Source organism: Crocodylus siamensis, chromosome 1 (genome assembly GCF_052110815.1).
Source record: "Crocodylus siamensis isolate JL-2025a chromosome 1, ASM5211081v1, whole genome shotgun sequence".
Taxonomy (NCBI): domain Eukaryota; kingdom Metazoa; phylum Chordata; order Crocodylia; family Crocodylidae; genus Crocodylus; species Crocodylus siamensis.
In genome coordinates, this window is record NC_143395.1 from 412,379,250 (window position 1) to 412,401,071 (window position 21,822).

General features: G+C 46.1%; 1 protein-coding gene across 3 annotated transcripts in view; it reads left to right on the forward strand.

Moving 5' to 3' along the window:
- The window catches only part of NARS2 (asparaginyl-tRNA synthetase 2, mitochondrial), a 77,976-nt gene that overhangs the window by 35,234 nt on the left and 20,920 nt on the right, over nucleotides 1-21,822 (forward strand). For 2 of the 3 annotated variants that reach the window (XM_090030692.1, XM_090030689.1), the window contains 3 exons: nucleotides 11,507-11,639; nucleotides 19,913-20,050; nucleotides 20,148-20,185. In XM_090030692.1, coding sequence (XP_089886818.1) covers nucleotides 11,507-11,639; nucleotides 19,913-20,050; nucleotides 20,148-20,185 — 309 coding nt within the window. The remainder of the gene's footprint in view (nucleotides 1-11,506; nucleotides 11,640-19,912; nucleotides 20,051-20,147; nucleotides 20,186-21,822) is intronic. The other variant, XM_090030691.1, reaches the window with a different exon arrangement.

The following is a 21,822-nucleotide window of genomic DNA, read 5'->3' on the forward strand; positions in this document are numbered from 1 at the left end:
ATTACTCAGAAATATCTCTCAACCTCGTGGACGTCCAAAACGCAGATTAGTCAATGGCCAAACTGTGTTGGAAGTTTGTTTGAACAATGGGTCCTATTGACCATTTCTTAAATTGCCTGGATTTGGGCTAAACAGTCAATAGTCCTCGAATGTGCACAGTGACCCATGATCCTCCTGAACGTAAAGACCCTTTTACGGCCATGAGATAGGATGGAGGTCCATGACGCACATGATGATGATTCACAGATGCATTGTGGTAGACCAAGACACTGTCACTGCAGAAATGAAGTCCGAGAATTCATGACAAATGCTACCCCTCTATGGCTGTATAGGGCACTGCACACTAGTGGTCTCAGCAGGGGCCTCTGGTGGGGGTTAGTCCTGCCGCGGTGTTCAGGGTTTCTGTAGTATTTTCTTCCTCTTGCCTCTCAGAAGTTGAAGGAGCCTCAAGAGTCAGAGTCATTGAATCCAGCCCCTGGCTCTCATCACACCCTTCTTCAGCACCTCTCCCTCCTTGTCCTTGCTCCCTGCCAGCTTCTATGACATTTGCCACCCTGTGGTTCCTGCCAGGGTTTGCCTGTTTCCATTCTCCTTTCTAGCCTCATCTTGTCTGTCCTTCCAACAGTACATATCCAGATCTTACATCCACAGCCCCCTCATCTTCCTCCTGACCTTTGCCCCAACCCTGATCCCTCTCTCCATAACTACTCTCTTCATTGAATGTCTCTCTCTCTACCAGTCTCCTTCCTCCTCCTGCCTCTGGCCATAACTTCATAACCATCCCACTTCTTGCCTTTTTCCATCTCTAAAAAAAAGTTTTGGTCTTCTATGACCTTTTCCAAGCTCCCTCTGTCCATCACCTGGCTTTCCTAGAGAGTTGGATCACTCTGAGGATGGTTTATCCTCCTCTCACACTTCCCACACTGGATTACTATCCTGAAGGAGTTCAGAGCTCTTCCTCTCTTGGCCATATTATTTCCAGTGCCTCCTTCATCCCCCTTTTAACTCTTTCTTCTCTCTTTCATCTCCTGGCCTTACAATCCCTCACTTGACCTTCCTTGTTGATGACCCATCAGGCCCCTTACCTGTTTTTTCTCATTCCGGTGTATTCACTCAATTTTCAGCCCTGGTTCAACTTGCCCACCAGCCAGAAGGGCTCTTCACTTAATGATGGCTTCAACAATAAGTTCCCTCTCCATGACAGCTCTGTTGCTGAGATTCCCCTGTCTAACCATCACCCGATCTCTCAGCATTGGCCAGTATGCCCACCCTCTCCCTTGGTTTTTATGTGACTTGGAGAAGTCATCACTGTTGATGGACCCTTTTCTCCCAGTCCCCTCTTCCTCTTCTCTAAACATGGTAATGATTCTCTCCATCCTTCTTTATCCTCCATCCTCAAGTCTTTTGTTCCTCTCTCCTAATAGAAGGTCCCTGCTACCAACCCCAAGCCCTGGCTCACTTCCAGCATCCACTCTCAGCTGCATAAATGCTGGAGTCCTCCTCCTCTGTAAATAATTTCTTTCCTCCTTCAGTTCTATCATCTTACCAGATGAGCAGTTCTGCTTCACCAGCTTAATTTAATCTCATGCTGCAACACCAGAGGCCTCCCACCACCTTTGACTTGCTCCTCAGACTCTTCTCACCTTGACTTCTTTCTCTGCATAGGATCTTGCCATTTTTTAATGAGAAAATCAGACTTGGCCTTCCACTACCCCTCAGCCATCAGGTACAATGTAGTTAAAACAGAGCTTCTCTCCGCACAACCTGCTACCCCCTTGCTCAGTCGCTGTGTATAATCTCACCATTGCTGCCTGCTTTTAACTGTTCTGGTTCAACCTTCAGTGACTTCTGCAGTGGTGACTGCCTGAGTTTGCAGAGAGCCTGAAACAATAGCTGTGAGATGTGAAGTGCCCTATTTGTTTCATCCATTTATTTTTACACAGTCTGATTGTTAAAGCATAGCCCCAAGTAAGCTCAAAGGCAGGGTTTCATTTTCCTGAAAAATACTTGGCTTTCAGCTTGGGAAATGATAACCTTGGAAGGTGATGACATTTGATTCCTAAATGACTTGCTCGTTGTAGAGAATGCAAAATGCTGAAGGATTCCATATATTTTTCTAGGAGCCCCAGTGCTCAGAGTTAGCAAATGTAAGGTGTCATTGTCTGATTTACCTTACTGTGGTTCCCTTTTTTAAAAAAAAAAATCTTTGACATATGTTGTGAAACATTTATTTGAGCCTGACTCATAACAGGCTCTTATAATTAGACAGCAGACTAACTTCCATTAATTAAACTGACACTTAATTGGAGCTATAAAAAGCAACCATGACAGTCCTGTTTTTTATTTAATTAGTACACACTCCAGTCTTGTTCCTAATTGCAGTAGTGATTTTTTTATGACTTTTTACTACGTGGAGGCAGTCTGGTCTCAGTGATTAAAGCAGCCGCCCAGGGAATCGGGATTCCTGCTGTGAACATTGCAACTCCCTTTGGATTAGCAGTCCAGCCTCTCCCTGTCTCTCTTCACCCATTTCTAAACTGGGGTGATTTGTTTGCAGTAGAGAACTTTAGGCAAGGCACAAGCTGTAGGTCAAACACGTTGTTAGTTAGGATGCAGGAGTCGCATGGCAAAAAGGTAGGGTTCTGTGTTCTGCAAGACGGTATGACCCCAGTGATTCCTGCCGATGTTAGTCTCAGAAACTAGATTGATTTTATTTTTTTTTTTTTTTTTTTATTCTTTTGGTGCGAGGAACTGCCCATAGAAAATCCAAGTCTTTGTCTTACTGTAGAAAAGCAAAGTGGGAATATTTCTTCTGAATCTAGAGCTTTGCAAAGGGAAGCATTAGCCTGCACTTTCTCTAGTTACATACAGCCAGCCCTGTGCCAAGCAACAGTAGATTTTTTGAGGTCCAAAAGCACCAGTAACCACACAAGCATTTCATCCTAGTTAGCCCGCTCCTTGTGTGTATATCCAGTGCTGAGCAGAGTGGCCCCACGCAGTTTCAATCAGGGATGGGCAAAATGTAGCCGGGGGGCCGGATGCAGCCCGCTAGGCCATTCTATCCAGCCCACAGGGCCCCTAAACAATTTAGAAAATTAATATTAATCTGCCCTGAGCTGCCTGTCATGCGGCCCTCGATGGCTTGCCAAAACTCAGTAAGCGGCCCTCTGCCCAAAATAATAGCCCATCCCTGGTTTAAATGTTGGCACCTGCTTCCAAGGAAACAACTTGGCATCAGGAATTGATTCCAGGAAGGGACATGGAGGCAGAAAGCAAATTTCCTTGCTACTTCCCACAGGTTAAAGCAAACCACATCCCAAAACTAACAGTGCACATTTCCTCAAAAACCACACAGTACTCACAGTCTAAGAAAAAGAACCAGGATGGTGACACCTAGCCATGTCACTGGTTAACACTGTCCTAGCATCACCCAGGTTCTTAAAAGCATTACTCATTTAATTTTGCCTGCTGTAGGTTTTGCAGCCTACAGGATTGAAACAGGCCCAGGCTTTCAAAAGCATCTGCTCCTGCCCCGTTTTGTTCAGCTGTACAGCTGGGTAAGCTGTTTCTGAACACAAATGATGTCGCCCAGAAATAGGAACAATTTTGCAAAACTGGCTCCTCTTGAAAGCCACTGTGCTGTAATTTATGGGAGGGATGTGCACCTTTTCCAGTATCAAAGGGTCAAGTTATAACATAATCACTTACAATTGTAGAATAAGAGGGTTGGAAGGGACCTCAGGAGGTCATCTTGTCTCACCCCCGATCAAATTAGGACCATCCCCAATTAGATCATCCCAGCCAAGGCTTTGTCTGTCTGGGTCTTAAAAACTGCCAAGGCCAAAGATTCCATATCCTCTTTGGGTAACTTGTTCCGTGTTTTACTGCCTTCCTAGCGAGAGAGTTTTTCTTAATAACTAACCTAAACTTTCCTTGCTGCACCTTGTCCTCATTCTGTCATCTGCCACCACTGAGAACAGTCCAACTCCATCCTCTTTTGAACCCCCCTTCAGGTAGTTGAAGGCTGCTATTAAATCCCTGCTCAGTCTTCTCTTCTCTAAAGTATATAAGCCCAGCACCTTCAGTGTCTCTTCAGAAGTCATGTGCCCTAGCCCATTAACCATTTGTATTGCCCTCCACTGGACTCTCTCCAATTTGTCTACATCCTTCGTGTAGTGGGGGGGGGGGCCCCAAAATGGATATAGTACTCCACATGCCATAGATCAGTGCTGAATAAAAGGGAATAATGGCTTGCCTTGATCTGTTGGCAACGCTCCACGCTTCTCCCAGTGCATTCCCTTATGCTGTTGGCTTTCACCACAACAAGGACACACTGTTGGCTCGTTCAGCTTATTATCCACTGTAACCCTCAGGTCCTTTTCTGCAGAACTGGTGCTTAGCCAGTTGGTCCCTGGTCTGTACTGATGCATGGGATTGTTCTGTCCTTGTTCCGACTTTGCACTTGTCCTTATTGAACCTCATAAGATCTCTTTTGGTCCAGTCCTCCAATTCGTTGAGGTCTCTCTGAATCCTAACCCTACCCTCTAGCATGTCTACTACTCCCCGCAGCTTGGTGTCATCTGCAAACTTGCATGATTTTTCCAGGGACTGAAGTAAGGCTGACCAGTCTGTAGTTCCCAGATCCTCCTTCACTTTCTGAAAGATGGGCACTATATTTGCCCTTTTCCGATCGTCCAGGACCTCTCCCAATTGCCACAAGTTTTCAAAGGTAATGGCCCAGTCACATCAGCCAACTCTCTCAGCACCGTTGGGTTCATCGTGTCCAGTCCCATGAACTTGCACACATCCGGCTTTTCTAAATCATCCCTAGCCTATTCTTTTGCCACTATCAGCTGCTCACCTCCTCCCCAAACTGTGCTGCCACATGCAATAGTCTGCTATAAATATCTATATCTACTTTGTATAAAGATTTACTTTGGTTATCTATATATAGATATATAGATGACTTTGATTAGTCATTAAGGTGCAGATCTTTCCTGCCTCCAGTCAGTGGAGCTAGTCAGGATTTGGCTTTTGTGGAAACTTTTTAAAAATTCATTTTTTTCAGTTTTTGCATGGGGTTTTTTTGCATTTTAAACAGATTTTTGGGGTTTTAATACAGAAACAGTAAATAAAAATAGATTTTTATTTGGACGCTCTTTTTTTTCCTTAGAAGAAAAGGAAGGCAAGGAAGGATGAAGGGTGGGCAAAACCAAGCTCTTTTTGCTTTGTCTCCGATTTTTTTGTGTGTGGTTTTTTTATTTCAAGGTTTTAATGAAGAACTTTTACTTTTAAACAAAAGCCATTTTTCAACTAAAAGGGAATAGACCATTAAAGCATGTAAGCCCACACTAACCAGCAGCACTGTTCTATGCATTTTCCTGAGAGCAAAGTTGCCGTGACTCACTGTCTTCACAAGGAGCTGTGGGCATTGTAACCCTAGAAAGGCTGGGCCCTGCGTGCATTGGGTCTGCATGCTTGATCAAGCGGTTTTGTGTATGTGAGCCCACAATTGGTCGTGAATCGCATATGCTTGCAATGGCAGCCAGCTATGAAACGTGGCTGCTCTCAAAAATTTGAGGGACAGGGAAATCTTAGCCATGGACTGTGGGGTATTGCCCATGCTGGCAGACCCCAATACTAAAGAGCAAGGTCAGGTGCAGTACAATGGTACTAAATACAACCAGACCATATAGTTTGAACTTTTTCTTCACCTTCTTCCTCCCCGCTCCCAGAAAGGACAGAGCGCTGACAAGTGAGCTGGCTCCGGGTACCAAGGACGGCTTTCCCACCCTTATCTCCTCTTCCTCCTGACGTCAAAGCCCTGCTTTCCACCCTTCGATTTGAAACACTTCTTATGTTTTTTCAACCTGGCATTTCAAAGGGGGCATTCACAGCAGAAGAAGCTGGTGGGGTGGAGGGCAAGGAAAGAAAACAGTTTATATTTCCAAGTCACGTTCTGTGTTCTTGTACTTTTGTTCTTAGATAAAATATTCCAGCTCAGCCCGTATTCCTCTCCAGCTCAGATGGGCATGGAAGGCGTCTGCAGGGCAGTGACTGTGCATGTGTTTTCAAGGCCCCTGTCATTTAGAGGCAGTACAGCAATGCCAATTAGTATCAAGTGTGTATTTTAGGGTCTAGTGGCTGGCTCTGAGTCAAGACTCCTGGGTCCTATTCCTGGCTTTGTCACCAAGTTGTTGTGTGATCTCGATGTGGCATTAAGGCCAGTATGTTAAACAGATTTAAATGGCCTTACCTTTCTTGAAGGGCTTGTGTAGAAGGTATGCTGCTGGGTTCAGCAAGACAAAGACACCTTTTCTTTTACTTCCGTTAAGGAGAGCAGGACCCTGGCTTTGAAAAAAGGAATCTGAAGTTTTTTAGGCTGAAGAATTAATTACATTAGGATTGCAGCCTGGATGTTTCCAATGAAACTAGAAGGCTGAAGCCTGATCTGTACTCAGCCTTGCAGTTGATTTAATTATATGGGTGATTTTTAAGCACCTTTGAGCACTGGCACTTCTAGATGTTTACACTTGGCTTGTAATTTTTTTTTTAGCCGGTACCGGTAATCATGTGTTTAAAAACCAGTGTGGATTGAACCAACCTAACTGTTGCATGTAGACGCCTAGCAAGAAAGGGATGTGGGAACAGCCAGCATCAGCTTCTTTAAGTGTTGATCGAGAGAAAAATTCAGTAGCAAGGGGAATAGGGGTGAGAGAGGTGTATTTCTGGAAATGTCGTGATCAGACATACAAATGTAGGAAGGATGGTCCTCCATGACAGTACAAAGATGTGGACAGTCAGGGTTTAATCCAGCAGAGTGCTAAGCCCTCTGGACCTGGTGCAGCAAAACACTCAGGCACATGCTGGCCTCTGAATGTATATTTTTAATGGGATTTCTCATAGGCCTAGAGAGAAGCACATGCCTAAGAGCTTTGTTGGATCGGGGCCTGATTGTTTCAACATGTTGGTGCCTTGGGGAGTCAATGCCTCAAATGGGTTTAGGGGTTCAGCTCCAGGCGTGGGTTTTTCATTTCCTTATAGTTTCATAGTTGGTCAGGTTGGAAGGGACCTAAGCAGATCATCTAGTCCGACCCCCTGCCATGGGCAGGAAAGGATGCTGGGGTCAAATGACCCCAGCTAGGTGGCTGTCTAGCCTCCTTTTGAAGACCCCCAGGGTAGGGGCAAGCATCACTTCTCTTGGAAGTTGGTTCTAGCTCCTAGCTACACCCTGAGTGTGAAGTAGCGCCTCCTGATATCTAGCCTGAATCTACTGTCAGTTAACTTATAGCCGTTGTTCCTTGTTACCCCCAGTAGTGCTCAGGGGAACAGGGACTCTCCCATTGCCTGCTGGTCCCCCTTGGTGAGTTTATAGGTAACGACCACTAGATCCCCCTCAGCTTTCTCTTGTGGAGGCTGAACAGGTTCAGGTCCCGTAGCCTGTCCTCGTAGGGCCTGCCCTGCTGCCTCTGACCATGCGAGTGGCCTCCTCCGGACCCTCTCGATGCCGTCGACATCCCTCCTGAAGTGCGGCGCCCAGAACTGGATGCAGTACTCCAGCTGCGGCCTGACCAGTGCCGCATAGGCGGGGAGGATCACCTCCTTGGACCTGCTTGAGATGCATCTGTGGATGCACGACAACGTGCGGTTGGCCTTCCTGACTGCCTCCCCACACTGCCGGCCCATGTTCATCTTGGCGTCAATGATGACTCCAAGATCCTTTTCTGCCTCTGCACTGACGAGAAGGGAGTCCCCCAGCCTGTAGGTATGGTGCTGGTTCTTTCTCCCCAGGTGCAGCACCTTGCACTTGTTGGTGTTGAATCCCATCCTGTTCTCATCCGCCCACCCCTGTAACCTGTCTAGGTCTGATTGTAGCCTATTCCTCCCTTCTAGTGTGTCCACATCCCCCCACATCTTAGTGTCACGAGTGAATTTGAACAGGGTGTTTTTTACCCCCTCGTCCAAGTCACTGATGAAGATGTTGAACAGTGCGGGCCCGAGGACCGAGGCCTGGGGGACCCCACTGCCCACATCCCTCCAAGTCAAAAATGACCCGTCCACCACCGCTCTCTGGGTATGGCCCTCCAGCCAGTTGGCGACCCATTTGGCTGTGCAGGTGTCTACACCCCAGCCCCCCAGTTTCTTAATGAGAACGGGATGAGAGACAGTGTCACAAGCCTTCCGAAAGTCCAGAAAGGCTACGTCCACTGCTACCCCTGCACCTAAGGATTTGGTGACCTGGTCATAGAAGGTCGCCAGGTTGGTCTGACAGGACCTGCCGCTAATGAACCTGTGTTGGTTACCCCTAAGCGTAATCTCCCCCGCTGGCCCCTCATGGACATGCGCCAGGATAATTCTCTCAAAAAGCTTGCCCAGGATGGAGGTAAGACTAACTGGCCTATAGTTCCCCTGCGACCACCACATTACAAGGCATGTCCTGCAGGGGCCCCACATTATTTGGCACCTTCTTTTTACCCCCTGTGTATTTAAAAAAGGACTTCTTGTTATCTTTGATCCAGGTTGCTAGTCCCAGTCCCATCTCTGCCTTGGCCTTCCTGACCACTCCCTTACAATTTTGGGCAATGGAGGTATAATCCTCCTTGGTGAGGACCCCTCCCTTCCATCGGCTGTATGCCTCCTCTTTGGCTTTGAGGCATTCGTGGATGCTTTTGGTGAGCCATAGGGGCTTTTGAGCACTCCTGCCCCCTTTGATCCACGTGGGAACTGTCACGCTTTGGGCTTGGAGGATCGTCTCCTTAAAGAATGACCACTCTTCTTGGACTCCCAACTCCCCTCTCCTCTGGGACCTCAGTGCATCCCCGACTAGTCTCCTTACTTCATTGAAATCCTCCCTCCTAAAGTCCAGGGCTGCTGCCTTGCTGCAGGCCTTTGCCACCCTGCGCTGGATGGTAAATTTAAGTAGGAGATGGTCGCTGTCACCCAGGTGGTCGAGCACCCCCAGTCCCCTCACCAGGTCGTTGCCTGTGGCCAGGACCAGCTCCAACAAGGCATTTCCCCTGGTGGGACTGTGCACCTCCTGGGTTAGGTGGAGGTCTTGTATCTCAGCAAGGAGCCTATGCGAGAGGTCGGATCTGGCTGACAGCTCTTCCCAGCAGATGTCTGGGTAGCTTAGGTCACCCATGATGACCATGTCCCTTGACTTAACTGCCCCTGTGAGCAGGGGAATAAAAATGTGTGTGCATGTTTCAGAGAGACAGAGTGAAAGCACAGTTTATTCAAGATTGTTGTGTGCACCTATATTTCTGCTGCTGTTTGATTTCCTATAGCACTGTGGCATTTGTCTTGAATCCAGGACCTTAGTGTGTTAGGTGCTGTACAGACATGTCAAAAGAACGAAAAAGCACAGTTTCTGTCACAAAGGCTTAAAAATGCCAGTTTCATGCACAGTAACAGAAGGGCATTGACAAATGAATGGGGGCCTGCACAGAAATAATGGAACAAGACTAGTCTGGCAGAGGGGTGATAGTTGTGTTATACTGGATGCCTGAACATGGCCATATTTTGTAGGCGTCATGGCAAAGAATTTGAGGATGACAGCAAGCGACTCTAGGGACATTTCTAAAGGAACTTCTCCCTGGCTGGCAAGGTAGGATGGAAAAAGACCATAGGTGTGGGGTGAGACTTTTGCAATAGAGGCTAGCACTGTGGGCCTAGTGGAGGTGGGAGTCTGCGTCTTGACCCTGGATGAGAGATGAGTAGGATGAGGAATGGGCCAGGCCAGGTTTTGAAAGTGAAGATAAAGTAGTTTGCATGTTGCAGTGGGAAAAGAGGAGCTGGAGAAGGGCTCCAAAGCAGCGATCTAGGAAACAAACCTTTCATGTTCGTCTTACCCTGATAATTGTAGGCAAATCCAAAATTGCTCTTTCCTTAAACTTTCATGTTCATTACCTCTAACAGTTTGAAGAGTGGAAGGAAGGGACCCCGAGGAGTAACATCCATGTTCCTTTATTTTTAGCCCTGTGACCCACCCCACCCCCCCAAATTTTCTTTTGACCAATCTTAATGTTTGTAGCTTTATTTTAACTTTCTGTTTACTAGAAACACCATGAACAGAAACTTTGGATGTGGAAGCTAGACATCCTGTTTCATTTCAGCCCCTGCTGGGCAAAACTTAGTTACATGCACAGGTCCTCTGACAATTAGCTCACTCCATCCTTGGAGGTTTTTAATACGTGGCTAGTTTCCATCCTTGGAGGTTTTGAAGCCTTGGGTGGGATGATATATATGGGGACAGTCCTATAAGCAGGGAGTTGGATTAGATGACCTCCTGAGGTCCCTTCCAACCCTAATTTTCTATGATTTGGAAGAGTTCATGTTTTCCTGTGTAAGGCCCACCACTATAGATAAAGGAAGAGTAAGGAAGATGTGGAGAGCTCAGTTAATCTCGGTCCAGGCTGCCTGTAGGAGAGCCTCCCTCTGTCCGCAGTCATGGCTCTGCTCTGCTGCACTTGTGGGAGACGAGGCGAGCAAGCAGTTGGCCTGTGTTTTTGGATGTTGCTCAGGTACTAGGGCCCCACTGCACATGGCTGTTCTGAGGTCACTGCGCACAACTTGTTGCTGTGAGTGTGACCGTCCCATCAAAAATACTGTAAGGCACTGCCTCTGGATGTCTGCAAAGAAAGATGGGGATTTGGAAAGCACTTAAATTCGATGCTAAGGCATGTAGCTTTGAACACCTGTGGAGAGGGAGAATATATTAATCGGGTTCCATGGAAAGCTATTGAAGAAATAGCCTAAATAATTATAGGGTGCTCCTTGGCCACATCTATGACGATCTCAGTGCATTGTCTGCAATGGGAATTGGATGTGGGACATTTGGATCTAAAAGCAGTCGCCTCTGTTGCCAGGGCTCTTCTCTCAAAGGCTGCTGCTGTCTTATGTGGTCCAGCTTCTAAAGGCAGACAAATAGCTACATCATGGAAAGGAGGGTTACACCTACACAGGGAGGATTTTACCAGCCCCTTACTATTGCAGAAACATCAGTCAGCTGTAGCAGGGAGGCCTTGGTATGCCAGCTTCGCAGGGCTTGAGGCATTCGTATCACTTGAGCAATTAAATTCACTGAAAAGCAGACTCCTATGATGTGGTAGCATAGTAGGGTGACTCTGACATCTGGTGTATACCCAGCGGTGTGATGTGGTGAGCCGTTTCTACTTAATTTTAGCTTCCATTTGCACAGGAAATGGCTAGGAACAGTGGTGAAAGCCACCTGCTGCCCATGTGAGACTGCAGGCAGACTGAATCAGTAGCAGAGAGGGGCAAGCAACCTCGCATACCCATGAGCATTCAACCCTGAAGCAGAACAACAACAGCATAAACAACATTTATTAATGCAGTCAGCAGAAACATGCACCTGTTCTGGGATGGTGGGAGAAAGATGGGATCAGAGGTGGAGCTTGAAGAGCATGATCTTGTTTCCATGTCTAAACCGATCTCTTGCTTTACTCTGTTTCAACAACATGTCTTGATGCTTTTTGCCTTCCAGGGCATTCACCCAGGTGTTCACCTTTGGACCAACATTTCGAGCTGAGAATTCACAGAGTCGCAGGCACCTGGCAGAGTTTTACATGGTTGAAGCCGAGGTGTCATTCACAGAAAGCCTTCAGGACATCATGCAGGTAGATGCAAACTCTGAACTCTTGGGGCTGTCTCCTCTACTGTGCTCCCCTACCCTTCCACCCTCTTCACATGCACCCCCAACTACCTCACTACCCAGCACCCTGCAGTTATAAATCAGGAGTTAGGTGGAAGGGCTCCCAGTGGGTTTCAGTTAAGCATCTTTGATCGGAAGAATGGCCATTGGAGAGGCATATGAGAGATGAGCTGATCTAATGTGCTGCATAGAGAGGAGAGCACTTTTTTCCTGGGCTTTGAGAATGGTTGTGGTTGTCAACTGTCTTGTGAAATCTCAGTTTCTCTGGGGCCTCCCCTCCCTGGCTGTCTCCAGCCACCATCCTTAACTATTAAGACAGCTTCTCCTTGCGATTGCAGACCTTCGTTCTACAGATCGCATCTCGATTGCAACACCCTTCGTTCTTGTGATTTGTGTTTTTAAAGAAGTAGAGTTCCATTTCCTTTTTCTTTAAATTATTGGGCAATCCATTAAAAAATTGAAAGCTTCTCTGAAGCCTCAGTTAAGTTTCGCCTTCTCTGTATAATTGACATAAATGCCCTCTCTCCATCAGATCTCTGTTTGCAGGGCAATTTGTTAATTGTCATCTAGGTGGTCATCACTTGTTGAGGAGCTCCCCATTGAAAACCCTGGAGACTGGCAACCCCAGGCTCAAATCTTGACATGCAATCAATATCAACCCCACCAGATAGACTGTCTGTATGTGACCGTATTGCAAGGAACATGGTCCTTTTAATGACTTTCTCTGTAAGCAAATATGTTTGGCTCTTTAAGAGAGCGCTCACTGGTATTAATGGAATATGTTACGAAGGGCTGGTAGCGTCATTGTCTAGTGTTAAGATTGCCCAACTATTGCCATTATAAGAGGCAGCTTCCTGCTGCTTGTAACTCTTTTGCTGATTCAGGCCAAATGACTCAGTTGTTTCTGAGAACATGGGAAAGGAACGTATGGAGTTTTTGGTCTCACCTTTCCTTTGAAACCTTCTTTCTCATACTTTGGAGCAGGGACTTGAAATTTGGCAGGGATAGAGCCTTTTTGTCAAGAACGGGTGGTTGCCATTCCTGTTAAAATCCTGGGGGTTGTGGTATGGAGCCTGGGACTGGCTGGAATGGATGGACACTGACATCAGATGAGGAACTGGAGGAGGGAGGCTGGGACTATGTGGGTTAAGGAACTGGTTGGGGAGGAGCTTGGGATTGGGTGAGGAAAGAGAGCGGGACTGTAGATGAGAAATCTGAAGAGATTGGGACTTAGGTATGTGAGGCGAATGGAAGTGGAAAGGAGTAGAATGGATGGACTCTTCAAGCTCCACCCCTGATCCCGTCTTTCTCCCGCCATCCCAGAACAGGTGCATGTTTCTGCCGGCTGCATTAATAAATGTTGCTTATGCTGTTGTCAGACAGGAAATGTGCAGACAGTGACCATAAGGACAAATTGGAGAGTCCAGCAGAGGGCAATGAAAATGGTGATGGGGCTGGGGCACATGATGTATGGGAGAAGCTGAGGGAACTGGTCTTATTTAGTCTGGAGAAGAGAAGACTAAGGGGGATTTAATAGTAGCCTTCAGCTCCCTGAAGGGGGGTTGCAAAGAGGATGGAGCTGGACTGTTCTCAGTGATGGCAGATGACAGGACAAGGAGCAGTGGTCTCGAGTTGCAGCAAGAGAAGGTGAGGTTAGATGTTAAGAAAAGCTCTCTCACTAGGAGAGTGGTGAAGCACTGGAACAGGCTACCCAGAGAGGCTGTGAATCTTCGTCCTTGGAGGTTTTTAAGATCCACCTAGGCAAAGCCTTTGTTGGGTGATATGGTTTGAAATGGTCCTGCTTTGAGCGGGGTGGTTGGACTAGATGACCTCCTGAGGTCCCTTCCAACCCTAATTTTCTATGATAAGGGTATCTTCCTCTCTCCTTCCTGGACTGGAAGTCAGCATCCCCAAGTTTCACCATCCATCATCCAGCAGCAGATATCTGTGGTCCCTCTGTCAAAGTGTCCATCCTCTCTGTACCAGCACTGGAGGTGGACAGAACATAAACTGGGACTACCAGTTACACCACTAGCTTGTGTGGTGCTTCAGCCCTGTGAATGACCTGTGCAGGTCTGATGCCTCTTGATACAATCTCTATTTTATGAAGTTTGCTTCTTAAAAAGTGCAGGATACCACATGCAAAGAGCTCCTGCGTTAAAAGAATATTATTATGGCTGAGTTAAGACTTGCCTGTTTAACCATCGTTCAGCACCCTGGTGTATACACACCATGATACCATCTTTAATTATATGAAGATATGGTTATGTTTTATTCAAAGGACCCCTGCCTCATTCAGTGCATAGGATAGAAGGGACTCACTTAATGAGCGGCTGCTCAATATTTTGCTTTACTTGTTAGCCAGAATGTAGAGCTGGGCTTTATTTACCGCACACAACTCAAATCCTGCTCAGAAGGCGGAATCATTCATTTCCTCCTAGGCTTTTTCTGTGGGTTTTTTGTTGCAGTTTCTGAGTGCTTCACCAGCATAACTTGATCCTCACAACATCTCAGTGGCATTATAGAACATTATTAAGAGCATAGTTCCCTTTTACAGATGGGAAACTGAGGCACAAAGAAACCAAAAGGCCACCTAGTTGAAGTATCTAGGAGTTTTCTGAGGACTTATTACATAGTGCTGCAAATCTTCAAAGTACATTTCCTGCTGACTTTGTTGCAGTCATAAGTGCTCAGTACTTCTGCAAATCATGAGCCCCGGGCACCCGAAAGTGCAGAACATGCCATTAGTGGAGCCTGGTGAGAAGTTCAGTGTAAGTGATTTGCCCAGCATCTCCCAGGAACTCTATGGCAGGAATCTTGTTCTTTAGGCAGTGCCATTCTGCCTTAAATGAGGTGCTCTCCTTTCCTCCTGTCCCATTTCAGTCAACATTGTCCTTCCATCCCCTGCAATGAATAAGACGGTATCTACAGACAGGAGACTCTGTCTCTGAACAGTCTTGTTGCACCCACAGAGCAGGTCCACGAGTGAGGCGGCAGTCCAGTTCTTAAAACTAGTGTATGATGATATCCTCAAAGACTATCATAGTGCATATCTACACAGAGGCAAATCATGATTGCTGTGGTATACCTCATTTTGGTATGTCCTAATTTTAAAATGCTTGGCTTTGCAATCTAACTGGTCTTTTAATATAATTTTTGGGGGGTGGAATTGGAACATGAGTTGCTCTCAACACTGTGAAAAATTGCATAGAGGATGTCTCTCACCAGATGTTCCTTGCAGTAGCATGTATTTTCTGTACAGGTGTGTTGAGATGTCGAACTTCACTTGGACGCCAAATTCAGTTTCCCGGGTGGTGAAACTGAATTTGCATGACATTGTATAGCTGCGACATATTAATGCAGGACTGTGAATGTAATGTTTTGTTATGCTATGCAGCAATGAGCTTAGCTCTTTTTTCTAGGAATCTAATTCTCAAAATGATGGCTTTATGCACTGAAGAGGAAGGTTTGTGAATAGTCATGCATAGGCCTTAGAGAGAGAGAGAGAGTGTGTTTGTGTGCGCGCGCATACGTACGTACACGCACAAAGGGGATTGAAATATCAGATCCGGGAAAATGCCTGACACACAGAAGCTTGCCCTCTGTTAGGGTAGTGGGGTCCTGCCTTTTTGCCACTCACTCCCCAAGAGCTAGGCTGACCATATGGAAATCCAGGACATTTGGGTTTTTTGGTCCCTGGTGCACTTTTAGAATGAAGAGGAAGTTTTGTTTTGGGGGCTTTTTTGTGCACAGCCCATGAAGCCCATTCGGAGCAGCCCAGCCTGGCACGGGACCCAGGGGGTCGGCCTGTCAGCACAAGGCTGCTTGGACAGGGCTCCATGTTCAGTGATGGGGCTGGCTGAGGCATGATTATGCTTCAGCACCAGGGCTGCCCTGCACTGAAGCACCAAGATGTATGCTGCTGCACATGAAAAAGCTCTGCAGCAGGGTAGTACTTGTAGTATTTTACAAGACTACCCTGCTGTGGAGTTCACTAGTTTTGTGTGCCCTAATAAGGGTGCACGTGTAGGCACCCAGATGTTTTCTGTCCAGTTAATTAAGTCAGCTGCACCGTAAATGTCTCGTGTAGACATGCCCAGCGAAGCTCTGAGCAGAGAATCCCTACTGGAAACCTCCAAGAAGTTCTGCAGAAAACTCAGGAAAGCCAAGCTCAGCCAAGCTGCTGTTCTCAGGGCTGATGTTCAGTCTTTGTTGGTGATGTTTTGTAGTTCAAAAGAAAGAAGCAGGTGAAAAAAATTGATGCATGAGACAGAAGGGAAAGTTCCCACCCCTCCCCCCAAACCACACAGCTTTTGGACTGAAGATTAAGAAACAAAAATAGGAACCAGGCCCATTTTTTTCCCCCTCTCCAAGTCTTCTAGGAGGACTGCTAAACTGTGGAACGTGTGTAATATTAGCTATGCTTCTCCGCTCACCTTTGAGTAATCCTGTTTTCCAGCCTTCCATTGTGTGCCCTATTTACCCCTGTAACCTCTTTGGGGCCAAGATTGCGATCTTTGACTTTTACCTTAAAGTACGTAGCAAACTTTTGACATTACATGTCTCTACCATTATAATAGTCAGAGGAGACCACAAGATGAACCACATTTCTTTCAGTATTGCAAAGAATAAAACCTTGGCTTTGAACCTGGAAATAGTTCTCCGTTTATTTTTCCTATACCACCCACTTTTCTTCCACGAGGGGAAGCTACTTGTGTTGAATGCTGTGGGATCCTAATTGTTACTGTATCACAAAGCAAAACAAAAATTAGTGCTGATTAAACAAAAGACAAAATTTTCTAAAACCAGCTGATACTTTCATTTTCTAGAAGGAGGAAGTTTAATGAAAAACCCTTTCATCTCTGCTTGAGTAAAACTAAATAAACTGCTGGGAACTTTTCTAATTTAATCTGTATAAGTCTTTTCCTAGCTATTTTGAAGCAGGGTCAAAGCCAGCTGTTTGGTTACTTGTTGCTGAATTGCTTGTACAGCCATGGTTTTCTATCTTTTTTGACTTGCGGTACCGCTGGGTAGGTTTGAGGTGCCCCTTGGAAAATGCTAGCTGTCCATTTCCACTCTCTTTTTTTTTTTAGTCTGGAAAAAGAATAGAGCAGTTTCTTTCTGCTTCAGAGAACTCACGAAGACCACAACCATGAATTCGTTTGAAATCTCTCAGTTTATTTTGTGAATCACGTTTGTAAACCTAACAGTGCTGACATTTTTGTGGCACCCTGCTTCACATCACCCTTGAAAGGATCACAGAGCACTCAGTTGAGAGTCACTGGCCTACAGGAAGAAACCCAGGCTTTTAATGTACTCGGTATTTGTGTACTCATTACAATAATGCTTTGTATCCACATGCAGTAGTATCATACTCTGTGCTACATCATCAACCCAGTGTTTTTACCCATAACAGACGTCAGCTGAGCTGGCTTCCAGTTAAGGTTTTGTGAGGAAATTAAAGAGGGCATAACATGAGAATATAAAAGCTGCCGTTCAGGGTCAGCCCACCTCATTCTGTATCCTACCTCTAACAGTAGCAAGTAGCAGATGCTTTAGATGAAGAGTACGAGAGACAGGGCATGTGTAATATTGCAGCCTGTCAGACACTCACAGTTACATCCCTAACCATTGTGTTTAACAGCCCCCAATGGGCCTCTCCATAAATTTGGCTGGGTTCCTTTTGAACCCAGTTATACTGTTGTCCTCCATAATATCCTGTGGTAGGGAGTTGCACAGGTTATTTATGCTCTGCGAAAAAGAAAAAAAACCTCCTTTGGTTTGTTATAAACCTGAGACAGAGAGGTCTGCTTTCTTAAAGAAAGTTTCCAAGGAAGTTTGGACAGATGTTCTCCAGGGAGATGGGCGATGCAGCGAACTTGTTCGCTGGCATGGCGTTGCATCAGATCAAACGTTGTAAAGTTGAAACTAGTTGAACAGGCTGCAGCCTGATCATTTCATTGGACACTGCCTCCTAGTCTTTGTGTTACAAGACATGATAAATAACTGTATTTCATCTGTAGACCTTGCCTGTTCACTTTTCCACATCATTTATGAGTATGTTGAACAACACGGGTCCCAGCATAGATCTCCATGGGACCCTACTGTTGATCTTTCTGAGCCCTTCAAAAAGTCCAGCGAAGTGACCTCAAAGAAGTCCTTCCAAATCAATAAGATTGCTGTATACAATATAAATACATTAATGTAGCTGTGTTACTCATCTATAATTGATCGAGTACAAAATTCTGGGGTATTTTTGGTGAAAACAGGGTTTGGGAATTAATCCCCCATTTATAACAGTGTTCCTTATGAGAAAATTGGTTCTGAGTTACATCGTTTCCACTTAAGACGCAGTTTTCAGGAACCAGTTGTGTCATAAGGACTGCCTGTATACTATACTGACTGGATCTCCCTTATCCAGAGGACAAGCCACCACATGTAGCCTGCCAGGTTCTGGGTTAGGCAGATTGTAACCACTGATCTGGAAGGAACTGGTAGATTCATGCCTTACCCACACTCTGGTACTGTGTCACAACTCTTGAGTCTCCTGCAGCCTCAATTCATTATCTATACAGTAGAAATAATTATGGTTCCTTTTTTTCTGCCCTCCGTCATTCAGGCTGTAAGCTCTTCAGCGAAGTGACTGTCATTTTGTTTTATTATAGGGCCTTTAAGTGCTGTCTCTACTTACTGGGATTCCTTATGCATATTACTATAGTGCCTTGGGGCCCTAATCAAGATCCCATAGTGCCAGGTGTAGTACAAACCGGGGACAAATAGCTACTCTGTCTCTCAGCTTCAGTTCTGTGTTTAAGACCAGAATAACAGATGCATGCAGACAGAGAAGGGAGTATGATGAGACCATCCTGATAATAGATATGCCGTGGATTCAGCAGACCAGCAAGAAGGTCACCCTGCGAGTCCCCGCAGCGCTTGTACACAAACACACCCAGGAAAATTAGCCTGACATCACTTTAAATGTGGAGTAGTCAAACTGCATTCAAACTCTGTGTCAACACACTTATTCTGAATGAAAGTGTTCTCAATTTTGATTTAGCAGGAACTCAAAGTGAAGGCCCCCCTTTTATTCAGAATAAGTGTATCCTATTTCACTGTCAGGGCAGCTAGGATCTGGAACCAACTTCCAAGAGAAGTGGTGTTGGCTCCTACCCTGGGGGTTTTTGAGAGGAGGCTTAACAATTACCTGGCTGGGGTCATACGAGCCCAGTATTCGCTCCTGCCCAGAGCAGGGGGTCAGACTTGATGATCTACTCAGGTCCCTTGCAACCCTACAACTATGAATCTATGAGTCCTCACATTGGTATAAAATCTCCCCTTTGGAAAGTTTGGATTCACTCATGTCCCTGGGTAGAAAAGCCCCAGCCCCATCTCATTCCTGGTGTGCTTCCTTTGCCCTTGTTCCTGCAGTGCCCTAATCAGCACTTGATGATCAGCAGGGATCCTGGTTTTCTCTGATTAAAAAAAAATCCCCAATTTTGGATTTAAAAAAGTAACCTAAAATCCATGTTTTGCTGTGATTAAAATGAAACACTACTATATATATCTATATCTAAGATAGATATATTAGTGGCATTTCATCATTAAAAAAGTAACCCAAAATGCACATTTTTCTGTGATTAAAATGAGATGCCACTATATACTTATCTATATTAAAATGAAACACCACTAATAGATAGATAGATAGCTAGATAGAATTAGTGGCGTTTCATTTTAATCACGGAAAAATGTGGATTTTGGGTTACTTTTTTTAATCCAAAAATTGGGGATTTTTTTTTATGAGAGAAAACCAGAATCCCTGGTGATCAGGTTGGCTTAGTTCCCCACAGATTTATCCTCTTCTCCTTTATTCTGTCATCTCTAATGCCAGAAAAGGACTGTTTATTCCAGGGCAAGCAGGACCAGGCCGGTGTCAGCAGTAACCACTTTTGTTCACCGGTGTCCTTTGCTACTGTTTGAGTTTTTTAGACACACATCTTTCATTGCAAATATCTGACTTCAGAACATCAGAAAGGATCAAACCCACAGCCTGTCATTAAGAGCAGCCCCTGCTTCTTCACCTAGAGGGGAAGCCTATTAGCGGAGAGCAGTAACAAGCTGGTGTCCTCCTTTGATTGTCCAACAACAAGACCCCTTTGGCCTGCATTTAGCATGTTTTATTTATAGCCTGGGGATGCATAAGTGACCTCAGTTTTCCCGCTGTTCTGTTTTTCCTCTCAGGTTATAGAGGATCTTTTCAAGACCGCCACAAGCACAGTGCTTTCCAGATGTCCTCACGAAGTCGAGTTTTTTTATAAATACATAGCTCCTGCACAAAAGGTAACAGACATGACAGAAAAAGCGGCAGTCCTCTTGTCAGTAAGTCAGCATCGGCAGTGGACAGGCTTCTTGCTGTACTGCTTTGTGCTAGCCATTAAGAGGAGTTTCTTATTGTGGTTTTCTTGTTTTAATGAAGGGCAGATTGGAACGAATGCTGAAGAACAAATTTCTAACGTAAGTACCATTTTTTTTAACCGAGGACATACCACATGCTGCTGCTGCTGCTTTAGCACCCTTTTATATTTTTTTCCTTTTTCCCCTTTTCCAACCAGTCAGTGGCTTTAAATACACTAGCTGAGATTCCCCATCTCTGTTTAACCAGAGCCGTTTGCCCATGAACAATTATAGCATCCCTGACCGTGCTTCCTCTGCATCTGCTTCTCTTCCCCTTTGTTTTTTGTCTTTCTAAACTGGAAACACTCTGGTTAAGTCTTATCCTACTGTTGCTTGTCTGAAGTGCCTGACACGCTTTGGGCCAGGTTTAATGCCACCTGTTAGATACCTCAGCTGATCCCGTTCCACCCTGCCAAAGCACTTCACAGGGCTTCACTTCGCACAAATGAGATTCCAGCTGATTTCCTGTGGAGGTGCATAAACTCAGCGCATAGAACAACATATTCTTCCCTGAGCCATTTATTCCAGTACGTTTCAGTGCGTTATTGAATCCTTGTTGATGTAGATGGGTGTAAAAGACTTGGATGCGAAGTTCTTTAGGAAGCTGGGCCTGCAATTGGTCTGAGTCAGTGATACAGAGGGGTTTAATTAGTGGTACCAGGATATTTTGTCTCTCTGTGATTACAGCCTGGTATGTGAAAAATGCATCATTAAGCAACTTTTCATTTGGTTTTGGTTTCCAGCTATGTTTTTGTGGGTTGCAAAGACTTCTCTAGATCAGATTCTCCACTGCACTGACTGTTTGCTTGGCTCTTAATTTACTTATTTATTCTGGTGTAAATAGTCCCGGAGCTGGTGTTTTTGAGCAGGAAAATGTAACTGGAAACAAGTTGTCTGATTCTTACAGTATAAGTGCAGCTTTTCAGCTCTTCTCAGCCTGGGCTCACCCCTTTTAGACCAGGGGTGGGCAAAATACAGCCTAGCCTGCAGCAGGTCTTTGTCCGGCCTGTGGCGGGTCCCTCGGTGCCACCTGGCCCAGGCACAGTCCAGCCGTGACCTGTCCTGCCGCCCCCTGGGCACACAGCAGGGCTAGGGTGGCTTCACAGATGCACTGCCTTTCTAGGCAGCCCACATGGCAGTGGGTCCTTCCAGCTGCCACTGTTGCTGGCTCCAGCCCCTCAGTACTGGTAGGGAACCATGCTGCACAGTCCCAACCCCATGCATCCCACGCCTGCTCTGGGCTCACCTACCCAGGCTCAGCAGCAGCGGTGTGGGACAAGCTGTTGCTCAACATGGGAGAAAAGCGGCCCCTTCCCCTCGCTGCTGCCAGCCATTCCCGCTGCAGCTGCCCAGAGCCTGCGCTGGGCTGCCCAGCATCTACACTGCTGTTATTGCCACCTCCGGGCTGCCCAGCGGGCAAAGCATGGAGCAGATGCAGGGCAGCCCAGCGTGGGCTCTGGGCAGCTGCAGCAGGAATGGCTGGCAGCAGTGAGAGAGTGGGGCCTCTTTTACCCCATGCTAAGCAACAGCTTCTGTTCTGCGCCACCGCTGCTAAGCCTGGGTGGGTGAGCCCAGAGCAGGCACGGGGCCTGCAGTTAAGGCTGTGCAACGTAGTTTCATAGTTTCATAGTAGCTAGAGTCGGAAGGGACCTAGGTAGATCATCTAGTCCGACCCCCTGCCTTAGCAGGAAAGAGCC